Source organism: Gadus macrocephalus, chromosome 18 (genome assembly GCF_031168955.1).
Source record: "Gadus macrocephalus chromosome 18, ASM3116895v1".
NCBI classification, from domain to species: Eukaryota; Metazoa; Chordata; class Actinopteri; order Gadiformes; family Gadidae; genus Gadus; species Gadus macrocephalus.
The window spans coordinates 18,888,446-18,907,081 of NC_082399.1; the positions used below are offsets into that span (position 1 = coordinate 18,888,446).

The 18,636-nt window shown below is 43.0% G+C and overlaps 1 protein-coding gene across 1 annotated transcript in view; it reads right to left on the reverse strand.

Moving 5' to 3' along the window:
- The window catches only part of LOC132446482 (wings apart-like protein homolog), a 91,288-nt gene extending 73,980 nt beyond the window's left edge, over window positions 1-17,308 (reverse strand). Inside the window, exons 1-2 of the mRNA XM_060036797.1 lie at window positions 17,017-17,308; window positions 15,620-16,158 (exon numbers count right to left, since the gene is read on the reverse strand). Of these exons, the coding sequence (XP_059892780.1) occupies window positions 15,620-16,133 (514 nt within the window). The 5' untranslated portion in view covers window positions 16,134-16,158; window positions 17,017-17,308. The remainder of the gene's footprint in view (window positions 1-15,619; window positions 16,159-17,016) is intronic.
- Between the last annotated feature and the right edge of the window lie 1,328 nt (window positions 17,309-18,636).

An 18,636-nucleotide genomic window follows, 5' to 3' on the forward strand; every position in this document is an offset into this window, starting at 1 on the left:
ACTATGCCAAAATCTTGCTGTATGCATTAACACAGCCGAGGGTTAACCACATACCTAGTCAATGACAGCTTCAAATTGTGTTATAATTAGGTGATATATTTTATAATTATTTAAGCTCTATTTCAATTTGAATTTCCCCCCCATCTTATAGACATATCCAAATCCAGGTGTGAGCAGCCAGCTCAGCCGAAACGGGAGAGTTTCCCCAAGACCCTTAAGGGAGGAGCCAGAAGAAGCTTCCGTACAGACTGGTACAAAATTCATTCATGGCTGGAGTATTCACAGTCCAAAGATGCTGCTTATTGTTTTGTATGTAGACATTCCTCTCTACCTGATGCCCCCAAGACTGTTTTCACATTAATTGATGGGTATCGGAACTGGAAAAAGGCCACAATGAAGGACAGTGGTTTCTGTTAGCAATGCAATGTTTGCATGGGCAAAGAACAAAAAAATGGCAGTCAAAAATACCTCAATGTTGGGCATAATGGATGAATAAAATAAAAAACAGGCAATTGAAAACCAAAACTACATTAAAGCCCTGGCGGAGATTTTAGTACTTACTGACACAGAAAACACAGCCCAGAGGGGACACAGGGAGTCTCCTGACTCAGAAAAAAAAAAAAAAAGGTGTTTTTCTGGCCATGTTAGATTTGCTGGGCAACCATGACCCTGTGATAAAAAAGAGACTTCAACAGCAAGCTAAAAATGCAACATACACTAGTAAAACAATCCAAAATGAAATACTGGAATGTTTGGCTGCAATGGTTAAAGAAGAAATCATTCAAGAGGTGAAAAAGAGTGCACAGTTCTCAGTTCTTGTTGATGAAACCAAAGATCTTCAGAAAAAGGAGCAAATATCATTTGTCCTTAGGTACTACTACAACAGTGCGGTACATGAGAGCTTTTTAGAGCTCTCATGAGATCATTAGCTTTCTACAGAAGAATGGGCTGGAATATAAGGACAACCTTGTAGGCCAGGGCTATGATGGTGCTGCAGTTATGAGTGGGGTACATGCAGGTGTCCAAGCTAAAAATAAAAGAAGTAGCCAAACATGCTTTTTTATGTTCATTGCAGTGCACACTGCTTAAACTTGGTCATAGTGGACTGTTAAAAGTGTTACTGATGCAGGACACTTCTTCTCATTGCTGGAACGTATGTATTCATGTCCGGCTCTTATGTCCATAACCAATGGCTACAAGTGCAGCGAGAGATGTTTGATGGCCCACCAAGGGAACTTCAAAGGCTAAGCGATACTCGTTGGGCCTGCCGGCACGTAGCATGTCGTAACCCTCGCTGTTGCGCATTCACGCGCCGTGGAGCCATGTCCCAATACCAGTTTAAAGGTAGCTTAAGGGGTAGGGGGAGGGCTAACATCCCCTCAAAATTGAGATTTTCGATGGGCACCCTCAAAGCGCTTCAGTTCTGACTTGCTCCCACAATACCTTGCGAGAAAACGGAAAATCAAGAAATATCCTAGACAAGATGGAGGGCGAAAAGATGCAACAGGATTGGAAAAACACAAATGTAAGTGTTTTCTCTGTAATTAACTAGTAATTATTTTATTAATTATACTCTGCAGCCCGGCCGCGGGCTTTACAGCCCGGCCGCGGACTCTCGGAAGATCGCGAAATCTTCTGTGGCCGACTTTCGCGGAAGATCGCGAAAGTCCGCGGCCGACCCTCGCGGGCCGCCCGACCCCGGTTCTCGGCCGGGCTGCATACGACCGGGCTGGATATCATGTCGTATGATATCCAGATCTTCCATGTTCTAGTGACTCCAGGTTAAAAATAAGCTTTATACTAATATATTATATTATATTAGTAATATTCTATAAGTAATATTATATATACTAATATATTATATTATATTAGTAATATTCTATAAGTATTATTATACTCGTATATTATATTATATTAGTAATATTCTATAAGTAATATTATATATACTAATACATTATATTATATTAGTAATATTCTATAAGTATTATTATACTCGTATATTATATTATATTAGTAATATTACATGGTTAATCAATGTATTTTTTGGCAGTACTATATTGTGTACATAGCTATTATATATTGTACATAACATATGGCCATAGTTCTGGCATATAATTCCTATTTCCTTCTTATTCGTTTTCTTTCAGGACTTCGTTGAGTCCACTGCCACCAGCCCCCCCCACCTCTCCCTCATGCTCCTCCACCCCAGGCACCTCTTCCACCACCCCAGACACCCCTTCCAAGAGGAGAGTGCCAGGGGGCAGGTGAGGCATGAGGAGAGCGAGGCAAAGTTGGCGGAATGGTGGAGAAGATGTGATTCTCCACCATTCTCTCAAAAGCTGAGTGTGTGTGTATGTGTATTTTTAGGTGTGCGTGTGTGTGTATTTTTAGATGCGTGTGTGTGTGTATTTTTAGATGTGTGGTTCAGTGTTTCATATTTAAATAAAGTGTTTCTTCTAAAGTGTTCTTGTTCATAACCGATTATTATCCAAGGGTGCACTCACACTAGGACATCTGGCCGTGGCCGTGGCCGTTTTAACACCTAACCGGTGCTCAAATCTGCCAGTGTGAGTGTGGCCAGTCTGGCCAGGCCAATTTGGCCACTTGGGAGAGGTGTGCTGCTACGGCACGGGCCGCTACGGTACAGATGCTAATGAGCCGACACGCGCTACGCAACCTGAGCTGGATGACGTATAGTCAATGCGACGACCACGGACATAATAAAGGCGACGAGCCTTCTTTCCCATTAAACGGTAAACATCGCATCAAGCGGTTCAACTGTTGGTGTGTTCTCTGTGTTTGTTGTCCATTGTCCATTGTTGTTAAAACTCTGACTGGCGGCAGACTTTATTATGGTCCATGCAGCGGACGCTTGGTGATGACGTGTTACGACGTGATGACGTATGTACAAAAGCCTTCCGTGGCCAGGCCACAACTGCGACGGCCAACGGCCATGGCCAGATGGCCTAGTGTGAGTGCAGGCCAGAGAACAATGGGGCCATTTGAGCATGGTTAGGTGTGAAAACGGCCAACGGCCACGGCCAGATGGCCTAGTGTGAGTGCACCCTAATACCACCTTTAACATGTAGCTAAGTGAAATTCAAAATAAAAAGGTATATTACGAGGGACAAATAGTTTTTTTTTCAACACTTTATTTAAACATGCCAATTACAAAATATAAATACCATTTCAGGTTAAACATCTTTACAATGGGTCTTGCTCGTTGCCCGAGACAATGGCAGCCAGTCTGTCTCTTGTAACATTACCAGGGGTCTGGTTATCTGCTAGGGGGCACGGGGAGGCCATGATGACGTCACAGGGTAGGGTTGTCCCATTTGGTAGGGGATCGGTTAGGGGTAGCAATGAGGGGTAGCAATGAGCATGAGCAATGAGGGTTAGGGTTGAGAAAGTGAGCAAAGAAACGGGATTGGGCCTATGTAGCTTAAATAATGAGGCCGTATAGAACGCAACACGTTTAATATCCTAACTTTCAATAGATGGGAAAAAACATGAAAGTCCAACACGAGCGTCGCAATAACGAGGCAGTGTTACGAGTAGCGTATGCCTATGTGTGTGCGCGAGAATGGCAGTGTGCGTATGTGTGTGCGTATGTGTGTGTGTGACGTCAGCGAGTGAGTGGACGAGCGAGGAGAGCGAGCGGTAGCGTGTGCGTCTAGTGAAGAAGCGAACGAGTCCGGTAGAATAAAGTACCCATCCTGTCAATAATCCGTGGCCGCTTCATTCCGACCTATAAGCAGACAAACTGCCGGTCAAATCACACAAAACAATAGAGACAGGGATCACAAAGGCAATTTTTTTTCACGCTTGGCCCACTCTGGATAAATGTCGTTGATATCGCATATGAGGACTTCGACGGCTGTGGAGAAATGCAATCCTCCGTAGCCACGGAGAGCTGTCATCACAGAGAGGGCATCTCGTTCTCGTCGCATAATTACGGCATCGATAAGAGGGGACGTGTCAGCAGACTATTATTTAGACAAATTATTAGCAAATTTCAATCGGACAATTTGACCGGAGAGTTAGAAAGGGCGTATCGCGCTTCTGCCTTCTCACACCGCGAGACAGCTCTGAGTGTCGCGATTTCGGTTTCGATACGTGTATCGTTACAGCCCTAATAGATTGCCTGCAATAGTACAGGGGCTTGAAAATATTGCATCTGAGAAGCATCCACAAAGAGCAGTTGAAGCAAGAGGGATATTGGTCCAGATTGATTTGAATTTTGTTGGATGCCTTGTACTGTTCCGAAAGGTCTTGGATGACGCTAAATATTTGTCAGACATGCTCCAGTCTAAAACAGTGGACTATGCTACGGCTGTTGAACTAATTGAAGCACTTAAGGAGACAGTTACCAGTGTTTCCCGCAGGATTTTTTTCAGCAGCGGTGGTGTGGTCCCCTTTACATTGGAATGCATGAATCTGGTGCACTTTGAGAGGAGAATATGCACTTAAATCCTATTCAAACAGTCCTGTGTATTACTGTAGATGGGATTATTGGTGTTGTAACTTTGCCTTTTGTCTCTCAATTTACAGATTTTTATATTTTTGTGTAGTAATATTTAAACAAAAAATGCCACAAAGCAAATATAATTTGCACAATTTATTTACAGATTTTTGCCTAATGCTTAAACACTAAACATGGTTGCTATGCCAAAAGCATAACTGTTTTTTACATAAGACACTTTGTTCAAAAATGAAATCTCCTGCAACAATGGGCAAAACACATCTTTTTAAATTATAAACCTAACTAAAATTTGAAAAGAACACAGACTCACACAAGAAAAATAAAAAATAAAGCTAATTGAATACCAATCAGTGTGAGCCTTAGCACTACAAATAGACCTCAGGTGAGCTCAGCTCCTTTGTGAGACAGTGAGAGTCAGGGGAAGAGGACAAGAGAGCGACAGGAGGATGAGGACAAAGAAGACAACAGACGGAGAACTGTGAAGTTTTTGCTTATCCACAAAGGCTACATCCAGCCTGGGAGCATTTAATTCTCCTGGGCTTTTTAAAGAAGAGCTCCAGGGCTCTTCTGTAGGGGAATTTGGTGGTGGGGGGGCCATTGATGCTGACTCTCAAACAAGTCGCCAGATGCTGTCTTGGGAGTCAAAAAGCGATGAGAAAATTATAAAATAAATATGAGTTATACATAATAGAAACTATTCATGATCTTTTAAGAAGTCCTTAGGTTTTTTCCCTGCATTTATGCTAATGACCACATGCTTGCAGGCGATTAGCATAAATCCCTAACTAAAATACGCGATGAAAACGGATTTTATATGGCAATAAAGAACAACATCGGATCTAACAGTATGGATTCATTTTTCAAAGTTCCCGAAAATACCTAGGCTATAAATTCCTGACTGGATATAAGCTCCTGTAAAGGCTATGAGTGATCCCAAAAAGAGCGACAACACGCACACACACACACACACACACACAGGCCTACACACACACATACAATACTAGAGGAAAAACGGCACGGAGGTTGCGGTTTATAGATACAATAAAATGATTGGGCTCAGAGGGTTTTTAACACTGGTGGTCATGTAGCGACAGATTTTAGCAACTTACTTTCTCTCTCTCGCTCTCTCTGTCTGTCTGTCTCTCTCTTTCCTTCTTTCTTCGATCTTCCGCTTCACTCGCTACTGCTAGAATCAATGTAACTTTGCAACCGTGTAGGGTAGCCTACTGCCAACAACTGCCACACTCGCTGTGTATTTTTCTTCTTTGATGTTGGTTACATGACGATGTGCCGCGTGCTGCGCAATTGACGTTACGCGCTGTACATTTTCTAAAAAAAAATAATAATAATTAGGAGAAGGATTTTTATTGCAGCGGCGGAGAAAATTCAGCAGCGGCGGCGCGCCGCTGCTGTGTGAACGTGGGGGAAACACTGGTTACATTATAGTTGTGAAGCCTCTTTTGATGAACTGTGGAGTGAAGCACTTGATGTATGCCAAAAGAGTAGCATTGATACAACTCAGCGAAACCGAAAGAGGTACAGACAGACATCAAAGGCACCTCAAGATAGTGTCATCCCTTCCACCTTGGGACAGCATGTAGTTCCAGACAGCAAACACACTTTTTGTGTCAATGTGTACTATCCAGTTATGGATAACATGATTGGAGAAACAGACAGAAGGTTTTCCAACACAAATTGTAACATCATGCAAGGTGTCAGGGCTCCAGACTAACTTTTCCTTGGGTGCACTGGTGCGCCTAAATTTTTAATTTGGGTGCACCAGCACGTATTTATGGTGCACCCAAGTTGTGAGTTGTTGAGGGGGTGGGGGGGGGGGGGGGGGGCGAGTGGCGTTGGACCGTGCCTGCCTTGTGCTGAGTTGTTGACGAGGGGGGGACGGGGGGGGGCAGCTGCACCGTTTGCACAGTCGATATTTACGCCAGTGATTAATAATATTTTGACCATTAAATAAATGCCTTAAATAAATGCCGTATCTGTATCTCTCATAAAGGATATCGTCAGACAATGCCAAGGGATCGGTTCTGTCCCGAAAAACCCTCTGTCTCCAGAGAGACGCCTGTACGATAAGTGCGCCGAGGTCCATGGGAACACCCACAAATGGTGACGAAATTATCGGAGGAGGGGCTAGGAAGCTGCGCACGCCGATATAAGTAGCCGATCTCCGGGTAGACTCGCTGAAAAGCTGCTCCCGACCAGGTTTGGTTGCGAGCGTAAGTCACCATGGTGATACAGCGACGCTTAAAGAGATCGACTTTCATGGTACAGCTAACCCAGGCTTTCAGCTCAACATACCTCGCTAACCCTCTAATCGAGCTTCGTAGTACAGGCCCCTGGATTGGGCTTTGCGGGTTCGTTTACCGGCGTTGCTATTGTTACCGGTCTTGCGTGTTCCAATGGTTTATTAGGCGTCTTATAAATCGCTGTCTAATCAATACTTCATTCACTGCCTCTTCCGTGGTCATTACAATATTATGAATAGACTGCTCTGTAAAAAATACAAATTATACCAGATACATTTTCAGTCGCACCGGTGCGCCCAAATAAAATATTAGGTCGCACTACCCCGAATTCTAGTCGCATGTGCGCCCAAATTAGGCGCACTCTGGAGCCCTGCAAGGTGTCCAAGCACTAAATCCGTCAAGTACTACTTTTTTGAGAGAGGAGACTGTTCTTTTACTGGCAAATGCTTAGGATTCAAATATTGGAGGATCTTAAACACGAACTGCATCAGACAATGAGAGTACTGGAGAGAAAAAAAAGGAGGAAATGGAAAGTCCTACCACTCTGATGGAGTTTGCTCAATTTATGGACCCATACCAGAATGTTTTTTATGAGTTGTTCAGGTTCTGTAAAATAGCAGTAGTTTTACCAGTGAGCAGTGCATCTTGTGAACGTAGCTTTTCAACTCTTAGGATCATAAAGAGTTACTTGCCGTCTACTATGACAGAAGAGATTGTCAAGCTTGGCTGTACTCAGCATTGAATCCAAACGCAATAAACCTATTGATCTAAATAAGTTTGTGAGGCGTTTTGCTGAACAACATGGTAATCGCCAAATTCATCTCCTGTAGGCATGCCAACGTCTTGTTCTGCTAACCACTGAGCCTGATAAATGATGACAAAGCCTTATTTTTCATGCTGTTATAATAATGAAAATGTTCAGATTCTTATAGCATCATTCATAAGATATTAAAACTACATGTAGAACCTACTTTTGAACTGTGGCACTTTCTTTCTGTTGTTTTCCAGTTCCACTGATTGTACTGTTTGTGACCAAACATGGGAAAATGCCAAACAATATTTATATTAATGGTTGTATCTATATTGTATGTAAATTATTGGAAACGGTTTATAAAGTGATATTTGCACTCAAGTTGGACTGATGATTGACATATATTGCATATATTTTTTAGCCCCATGCCCCCTGCTGGTGTAATAGTGCAGGTGTTTGTTGTAAGGCAGGTTGATTTTGTAATTATTGAGTAATAATTTATTAAATTTTGTCTGAAACCTTTTTATGTTTAAAAGTAAGGCTTTAATCATCCCACAATAAATTAAGTATAATGTTATTGAGTCAAAATATCTAAATGTGGGGGCTTTCCAAGTAAATATTGATTGATATGGCTTTAATTAAATCGGCATACTGTGTATACTTCTGCCACAGGGAGCCACCCCTCAAAATCTCCTGCCCCCTTCTTGCCACCCCATGAATATTTTTCTAGATCCGCCCCTGCACCCTTTTCAGTGGAGGAATTGGACTCCCCAAGCAATGTTACACTTAAAGGAGCAAGTAAGTTACATATTAATTTAGTCTTTCGGCCTGTAGCATATAAACAAAATGAAGCAACTGTCCCATATTTTTAACTGCATTTGAGACTCACAAAAAATGGACACTCTAGGACAGTGAACATGATTTGTCTCAATATCAAAATAACAACAATGGGTAAAATATTAATGGCTGGTGGAATGGCCATAAAGTAGGGCTGTATATGCAGTGTAAGCTTGTCCAGGCCCTGCAAGTCAGGATGTCGGCTATGAATCTGAATGAATAGTAGGTAAATAGGTAGTGGCCATCCCCAAAATGCACCAGAATACAGGAAATCAAATCTATTAAATTAAAAAAAAAAATATGGGGCAGGGGGGGGAACCCCAGACCTAGGGCTGGGCGATATGGCCTAAAATAAAAATCCCCGATTTTTTCATAAAAAAAATCTGATTTCCGATTTAAATCGATTTACATAAAAAAGCATTATGGCAGGCCCTGCCATTGTAAACAGTGTAACCTGTAACATAACATAAAATGTAAAATATAAAATAAAATATTTCTGTAAACATAAAATATTTCTAATGATAAGAGGACTTCTGATAAAGTGCCAACATAACATTCAAACTTTCAACACTGATCATAAATATACAGTGTTTTGCAAACGGTAATAATTACTAGGGATCGACCGATATATCGGTCGGCCAATATTATCGGCCGATATTCGCGTTTTTTACGTGTATCGTATCGGCCGATACGCGGCCGATTTTCGCCGATATTTTTTTCGCCAATTATTATTATTATTATTTTTTTTTTTTTTTTTTTGTTCTACCTGTTTTTAATATTTGTTAAATATTGTTAATCTACTTGTTCTTACTTGTTCTACCTCACCTGTTTTTACTATTTGTTAAATATTGTTTTTTATCTTGAAGTTCAATACATTTTCCTTTTTTCAAATTGAGACTTGTAACATTTGTTATCAGTGTAATTTTTATGATTGAGGGAGCAAAAGCAGTATCGGCTCTAATTATCGGCTCAAGAAAATCGGTATCAACGTATCGGCGTATCGGCTAAGGCTGATGAAAAAATATCGGTATCGTATCGGCCCTAAAAAATCTGTATCGGTCGATCCCTAATAATTACCTTAAGAAAGGGAATAGTAACGGGAGAAGAATGAGGAAAAACACACACGCACGCAGCTCTTTCCTTCACTCGTCTGTAATGAATGAGGAAGAGGAGTGCGATCCCCCTACTGGAGCCCCGAGGCATTACCAAAAGATCGACGAATTACCAACAGATCGACGAATTATTAAACCACACAGATATATTTCAAATGAATTATGTTTACCTCAAAAAAGATTATACATGTATGAATAAATTGTTGTATACAACTTGTCAAACTCGCTGCTATGTTTGTGTATCACTTTGGTAAATGCGCGCTCTGTGTGGGGGGAGGGCTGAGCCCATTCCAAACTACGGGAGCTGAGAGGGAAGCGTTTGCGGATGTTGAAGAGAAAACGGATTTTCATTTGAACAAGTCAACGTGAACTACACACTCGAATTAATCGATAAAATCGGTTTATCGCCCAGCCCTCCCCAGACCCCCCCGTCTATTACTGTGCCCCACCAACATTTTTGATCACCAGCCGCCACTGCGTCGCGCTGCAGCATCAAAACGAAAACCCGGGCTTGCAAACTTGTCACCGAGATTGCATGCCTGCGCAAAAACACGCACCTACCTGCTACCGGTGTGGGGGTTGTAGATAGGAAATAAATAATATGGACAGCTGTTTTGACAAGCACCGTTCGCGGGATGTGTATTTTGGGCTTTATCCATAAGTTACAGTACCTTTACCTCCTTACATAACAAGTGAGAGAGCCCCTATAGCACTGGGGACGGCGGACACGCACACACACGTCTCTTGGAGACAGAAGATTCCCACTAGATCCGTCTTCATTCTTGGTGGATTTCGGTCGACTTAGGTGATTAACAGATTTTTACATTGCAATTTTAAGTAGGTATTAGTCATATCCCTCAACTCTAATTTAAAATTGTCAGCATTATCTCACCTACTGTGATTCATAATGATAGTCTGGATGCTGTGTATTTATGGTCCTAGACCTTCTATCTGCGGTTCATATGTGTGGATCATACACAACTATTCAGAATCAGAAGTGGGATTGGTAGCTAGTCACACATGCCACCTGAAAACGATCATGGGCACTAATTATATTGATTATATTCAATCAATAGATGTTAAGCTTATTTTAGGTTGGCACAAATAAATCATTTGAAGCTTTGAATATTCACTAGGTTTTGAGTTAACGAGTCAGAGAAAGAAGAAAGTCCATTGATGATGCGTAAAGTGGTAGGCGGACCAAAGATGCAGAATCACGTTTATCAATTGATTGACGCTATTTTCCTTTTCATTTCTGACGAGGTTTAATTTGCTTAAAACAAATGCGTAATTTGATTAACTTCAAAAAGCCAAACAATATGAAGTCAGTGGTTTTGGGATCCACTCATCAGTCCCAGTTCTGAATAATTGGTTTCAAAAGTATGAGAGTAGACCAACTTCCAATTAGTGCCATTTATCCGGTGATGAATCATAAAAGGCATTGTAGGGTATGGATTGCCATGAAAGGAAGAACATTGCTGCCTGTTCCATTAATGTGTACTCGCATAAATAACCAACACATTCTCTTTAGCAGGTAGAGCTTTGTGGCGTCTTCTGGACTCGGTCGGGGGGGGCTAAAGACCTCCTCACACTGGACACAGCAATTTGTCAAATGATAGCAGAATCATTGATCTGATTCTTAGCGTGCAAGCATGTGACATGTAACCTTTGCGACCATAGCCTCAAAGAGCCACCCAATGGTGAGCCAACCAAGGTTATTTTGTCCTCTACAATCTATTTGGTCTGAGGAGAAAAGTGTTAGAAATTCACAAATTGCTGAGAAAAAGGATGATTGTAGGGAAAATGTAAGATTGTAGGGAAAAATGTGCAGGAGTCAGGGGACAACTTTAGAAAGGTCTATTTTAGCAACATTGTTGGTTTTCAAACTACGAGGCCCTTTTTGAAAAGGAGGAGCACCTTTCACCACCACTCTTCAGTCAACTCATTTCCATGGATGAGTTACCTTTTCTGAAATATAAAAATATTAAAATGCTGGTTCCATCGCTTTGTTTCACTCTTTGGCTTCTCCGATCAAATTTATTCAAAGATTGTTGGTGCCCCAACCCGACTGCTAGACTGGGCAGGCAAGCGTGGCATCAAGCCGCAAGGAAACGCTCAGCAAAATGATAATAGATTTTAGTCTATTTTTTTAATTGTATACAGTGCTTGATTTAGAATGTGCTCAACATGTTATTTACATTGACAATTAAGAAGTGTGGCTGAATTGCGAATTCAGCCACACTTCTGGCCTGGCCTGGCATAGAGAATCATTGAAATGGCGACGAACTGCGGAGAATACAGGTATCCCAGTTGAAACCTGTCCTCCAGTTCCTCTTACAATGCATTGTATGCTTTGCTTCTGAACTTTGGCCCCTTGTCACACCACTCTTCATGAACTAGCTGTCATGGTGGTTTATAGTTTCCATGTCAAGTCTGTTAAAATTGTTAACATATATACGTCTACGTCTATGAGACCAGAGAATTGGCTACGATGTTCTTTACATGCCTTTTACTGTTGTAGAGCTAATGGGAAACACTGCTAAACAGCGGTTTCAAACCACTGGGAACATTCTGAAATGCAAGAAGTCTACGGTTTAATTGCATTTTGGTTCGGCTATCGTTTGGTCAAGGGTTTATTGCAATTTACTAGGGGTGTAACGGTACATGTATTTGTATTGAACCGTTTCGGTACGGGGTGCTCGGTTGGGTACGGAGGCGTACCGAACGAGTTTCCATACGGACATATTAAGTTAGAGGACCGCATGTGTGGAACATGCTGCAGCCGCACATGCACAGTTGCGCACACTGTAGCTGAGTTCGAAATCGTTCCCTATTCACTCACTCACTAGTCCCTATATAGTGTATATGATATAGTGCACTATTTAGGGAACGGACAAACGAGAATTCGGACACTACGCTGAACATTTCTAAGCGTCATTTGCGTCAGTAAATGCGCCGGGTATTTGTGTGACGTATACAGATGCGCCGACATCATGTAAACAAACCGGGCACTCACGAGGAAAGGTGGAGGTTGTATTGATGTTGAATGTTAAATTTCCTTGTTCAAGTTTTTTTAAATTAATTTTGAATGTTAAATATTCTATGTTAAATCCCAAATCAATTGTTGAAATTTCTAAACGAAAGCCGGAGACTTCATCATTAAATGTATTCGTTTTCGCGGTTATTCAGCTTCTTCTTCTCCTCCGGAAAAACACGACCGCATTGCATTGTGGTATACGGGAGTAACATCTAGAGTACATCGTATGTACACTCAAATTTTGGGTATTTTAAGTGCACTATATAGTGCATGAAATGAACCACTGAGAATTCGAACACCACTACAAAAAAAAAAAAAGAAACAGTCTGAGCCAATGTTATTCATTTTTATTTCTACATTTCAGAATCTGGTATTTCTGAGCAGAATTCTAGCTTTGTATTGTCTAATGTTCCTATTGTTAAAAGCACAAAAGTGTGTTATGAACAACTATATTTAGCATTTTGTTTTCTTACTGTACCGAAAATGAACCGAACCGTGACCTCAAAACCGAGGTACGTACCGAACCGAGATTTTTGCGTACCGTTACACCCCTACAATTTACCCATTGTGTAAAAGTCAACAAATCTATGGCTCTATAGAGAGGAGTGCAAATGCCCGACTGTCTCCTGGGCAGGCCTACACTGCTAGACACAGGACTTATTCAGGTATTAAATGTTGCTGCAACGATGCATCATATATTCCGTTGCATCCACAACACCCGAAGCATCTATGACAGATTGGAGCATGAGTCAGAGATAAATAGAAGAAATAAAAAAGAAGAAAGTCGTCGCGAACGACTGCATTACCGGAGAAAGAGAGCGTAGAAGGATGGGACCCATTAATGTTTAGCCAAGTGTTGTAATTAATAATGATAATAATAAAATAATTTTCTATATGCACGTGTAGCTGTGAACTCATTGATTGTAATTTATTGTATGATGTGTACTTTTAGGGTGATGAAAAGACTTAACTTTTAGCGTTCACAGAGAATGACCCCTTAAAAGCAGTGCCAACGTTTAAAGGTCCTGTGCCATGAAAATCACCCGTTATGAAGTTTTCTAACAAAATATGAGTTCCCCTAGCCTGCCTATGGTCCCCCAGTGGCTAAAATGTGCAATCGGTGTAAAACGAGCACTAGGTGTTCTGCTCGCCTTTGAAAAAACGGAGGCTCCAGCGCAATGATTTGGAACGTGGTCCCATATGTCATCAAAAAGGATCTAAGCTCCTCCCCTTTCTCTGCCTGGCCCGCACAGAGAATTTGGCCCGCCAATGAGACACGACCGTGCGAGCGCCGTGTGTGTGTGCGAGCGCCGTGTGTGCGAGCACCGTGTGTGCGAGCGCGTGTGTGCGAGCGCGTGTGTGTGCGAGCGTGTGTGTGTGCGAGCGTGTGTGTGTGCGAGCGCCGTGTGTGTGAGAGAGGGCATCTCTTCGCATACTTACGTCATCGATAGAGGGGGTGGTGTCAGCAGACTATTATTTGGACAAATTATTAGCAAATTTCAATCGGACAATTTGACCGGAGAGTTAGAAAGGGCGTATCGCGCTTCTGCCTTCTCACACAGCGAGACAGGTTTGTGGCTTTGAGACAAGTGTCGCGATTTCGGTTTCGATATGCGTATCGTTACAGCCCTATTGGCCGTGATAATATGTATTATATGATATTATTTAGAGACAGAGCTCCAGGACTGTAACGCAAGTGTTGTACACGCCGTTGGTATTATGGTGCATAACACGTCGGACTCTCGTCTCTGGCGTTTCCACAACGAGACTCGTAGTGGGGGTTATCTAAGCCATGGTTGAGAATGAATTGGGGGAAAGGAACCTTGGCCTTGACTCCCTGAAGTACATGAACCACGACATGGAGGAGAAAGGGATTGTTGGCCTCAAATGTCTCCCGCTTGAGCCCCGCTTCCCGCTGCCGAGGGACCACCGCCTCGGCGCTGCAGGAGGCGTCGGTGCCTAAGCGCTTACCGCTCCCTCGGCAGCGAAGCTCCGGCGGGTGACAACCTCGGTCAATAATACCTTTCTCCTCCATGTCGTGGTTCAGTCTACTTCAGATTGATGTGGACGTGGAAGAACCAGAGACGTCGGAGAACCCTACGCGGTCGTTTGAGATTCATAATATCGTCTGGAGGCTCACACAGCTTTTGGCCGTGATAATATATATTATATGATATAGATACCCATGTATAATATACTATTATTTAGATATAGAGCTCCAGGACTCCAGTGTGTTCTAGAATATTAACAGAACACGCCCTAAAGGCTGTGTGTGCCTCGCCGTCGCCATAAAACACTGTAAACAGAGCGCTTGGTACCATGGCTGAAAGCTGCTCAGGACCACTCCCCCATCTTCCTCCTTGACCCGCCTCTCTCCTCCTCATTTGCATTAAAGCAACAGACACCGAAACGGCGCATTTGGAGAAAGCTCAATGTGCGACTGGCTAGTAGTGGCTGTAAATCTGCACCGAAGCAGAGTATTTTTTAATCATTCAGCGAGCAAAAGGCTTTTGACATTTAGGAGGCCACTCAATGACATGCAAAACAGTCGCCAACACGCACACTAGGGGTGTGAGAAATACCAACTTTCTACTCTATAAGGTATTTTACATTTCCTAAAACTACCTCAGGGGTAGTCTTTTTCTCATGAGAATTTCAGGATACCAATGTCAGGATATGATGTTCAGGCATACGGCCTATCAGGAGAATAACGGGAGAATGGCAGAAATTACACCTTAGTGTGAAAGCAGCTATTGCGTGTAATGGATTTGAAATAATGAATACAAACCCAACCCTATTTTCACAATCCGCTTATTTCATCACCTTATTTTGAGCTAAATCGCAATGTGTGGTGTGAATATGTTGTAAAAGGTAGCTGGTTTTGCCAATTGGGATTAGATTGGCCTCAAAACACTCCCAATACCAATCATATCCCTACCCTGGAAGTTGATTACAATGTTATGACATAACTTGACTAAACTAAACATTTCTACCTGAGTGACGTCAGAGAGAGAGAGATTTACCAAATGTGAACGACAACAGTGGGCCGGTTGCTCCATCCAAGGGGAAACATTTAAACCCAGTACCTTAGAGATAACCCCCTTAGCCACTATGCTCTCCCTGTGTCCATCATTTTACCTGTAGTGGAGGCAGTGGTGGTGGTATTGAAGAAGACTGCAGTGTTCTCCAAGACCCTGGGCTGGCTCCGGTCACTGCTCAATGCAGCTGAGGTCCCCCTACTGAGCGTAGAGGACAGGGACCAGCCCTGGAGGGCGGAGGAGGACCTGCTGGAGGTATCCAGTGAGAAGCCGGGCCTCTCGGCCTGGGGAGGCTCAGCGGAGGCGGGCTTGGCCGGGGACGGCTTGCTCCCTGACCGGGATGACACCGGTTTGGACTCGTCGTCGCTGTCGAAGCCATATGGATCCTCTGATTTGTCATCTGTCATGCGGGGCCGCTTGTGGCCTTCCCGCAGAGCGTCACTTTTTGCAGCACTGCTGGCAGGGGCGACGCGCTTGGAGCTCACTTTGGCTTTGTAGGTGGTCTCGCCCCATTTGGTGCTGAGGGTGGCTCTCTTGTTGGACAGTACCTCATCAAACTTGGACGTGCCCTCCCCTCCCTTCCGACTGTAGGTTTTACCAAATCTGGACGTCATTGTTGTTGCCTATGAATCATATTTTCTGAAATACAAATAAATACAACAAGAATTAAGTAGAAATAATGGATTCACTAACTCTCTTGTCCGTATTGATTATTTCCCCCAACACACTAGCGAAGAATAAAACCAAAATCTGTCTGAAATCACCGTATTTTACTAGTTTAAGCAAATCCCCCGCATGCATGTTGTTGGATAGAGTGGAGAACGACCCAAACGTCTTAACCACTCGCCCTCTTAGCCTAGCATAACGTCTCATCCACTTGCCCTCTTAGCCTAGCATAACATCTCATCCTCTTGCCCTCTTAGACTAGCATAACATCTTATCCACTCTCCCCGTTAGCCTAGCATAACATCTCATCCACTTTCCCTCTTAGCCTAGCATAACATCTCATCCACTACGTCTCGTCCATTTACAATTTTAGGCTAGCCTAACGTCTCGTCTATGAACCATGTTGGCCTAGCATAGCGTCTCGTCCACTTGCCCCGTTAGCATATCATAACGTTAGCATAGCATAGCGTCTCGTTAGCCTAGCATAACAAGGCCACACCGACCCCGTTAAATTAGCCCGCTAGGGCACAACAAAGCAGAGCACAACTCTAAGAAATTCGCTTGCACCTCCTTCCAAACAAGACATTAAACTCAAAGAATTGCAATTAAACCTCAGTCAAAGCGATGACTTTCATTTTTTTCAACGTTTAGCGGTAAACGAACTGAATGGTGACCGGGGAACAGTTAGCCAGGAGCTAAGCATTAGCAGCTCACAACAACAACAGACCGACCGTCACGGTCTGAATAGAGATATATAATATATATAGTAGATACAGTACAGTTCATAAAGCTGATCCAGTAAATTTACTGGTAGTAGAGAGGAGGACTTACATGGGCTCCTAAAGACCGTGGGGCTAAGAGCAGGCTGTCCACAGCCCGGGCCTTCAGCTCCTCTGGATATCAACAAGGCGGACTGTCCCAAAACAGCACCGCGACTAACGTTGACTCTGTTTACTGGGATCAATGTGACAATCTCTCCCGGTCCCCCCAGACAGTGATGTGTGTGTTTTAATCAAGATTAGACTCGCTTGTCTTTTTAGACTGTCTCTTGTGTTCAGACGACAGCATTCATTGGTCTCCCCACCTTGTAGTGGTCCATGGTGCGTTCGAGTCAATCACGTTAGGTAATTTGAAAATCACAATCACATAGTGACGGGCTCTGTACATTTAGGTACGGTTATTTTAATAACTTAACCAAAGCCTACCAATTAGTCCCTTCTTACAAGTACAAATTATCAGTAGGATTTGAAATAAATGATCTCTGTTTTTGATGATACTTATTGTTTTGGATTGTAGCTTTAGCAAAGATAGTAAGTTATGTGTCATAGTAAGCCCCACATTGTTCCACTAATGGTTAATAATCATCAATAAAGATTAGTATGAAAATTATGTATGTATTCTTACTTTGTGGGTTGTTTATAAAAAAGCCATTGGTTAGGAGCCAGTTTCAGTTTCGATAGAAATGGCATTGTCAATTTTTTGGGCTGACCTGAATGCGTCATAACGGCACTTGTCATCTCTCCGCTAAAGAAAGCATCCGTCCAGCCCATCATGTATGATCCAACCCGTATGATAATGATCCAACCCATAAAGTATAATCCAAGTTATCCAACCCATGAATGTATGAAACAAGTCCCATGCATGTATGATCCAACCATCATCAATACACACTTTAGTGGTGGGGCACGATATGGGCATTATTGTAATGTATTGTCAACTGTCAACAAAGAATTATATGAAATAATGTAGAGGACGCAAAGTTTAGCACTCTGCGCCCTGTGTGTAGATATTGCTTTTGGATTGCATACCAGTAAAATTCGGACTTTATGCTTGCGGAAAGTTAAACTTAGTTTCAGACTATTGAGCATGCTTGTAAAAACATCATGTTATCAGAAATTTAAGATGAGTTAAAGTTAGCAGCAGCCTACCGTTTTATCATCAAACAGAACTGTCACAGTATTTAGTTGTTGTGAGCATATGTAATTGTGGTTGTGCGCGTGCGTGCGTGCGTGCGTGCGTGCGTGCGTGCGTGCGTGCGTGCGTGCGTGCGTGCGTGCGTGCGTGCGTGCGTGCGTGCGTGCGTGCGTGCGTGCGTGTTGTGGCAACCCGGCCCAGGCCAATTAAGGAGATTCAGAGCACCTGAGGAACAGGTGCAGGGCTTAGCCCGCCTCTCCACTCATTTGGGTCTCTCCCAGCCCTGGAGCTCCTGCACGGAGAGACCGGTCCTCTTGGGTGACAGGATTCCACCAACGAAGGAGGGGACCGTTGATTCCTCCCAGGTTTTACAATATTTGTGTTTTGAGAGACTGTTATGTTCTGGATTAAACATGCCTTTTTTGGCTTTTCCCCACGAAATGGTGTCCTGTTTGGGAGGAGGAGGTTCGCTCACCGTGCCGGGTTGCCACATATGGTGCAGAATGCAGGCAACTCGACCGAGATACGGGCCATTTT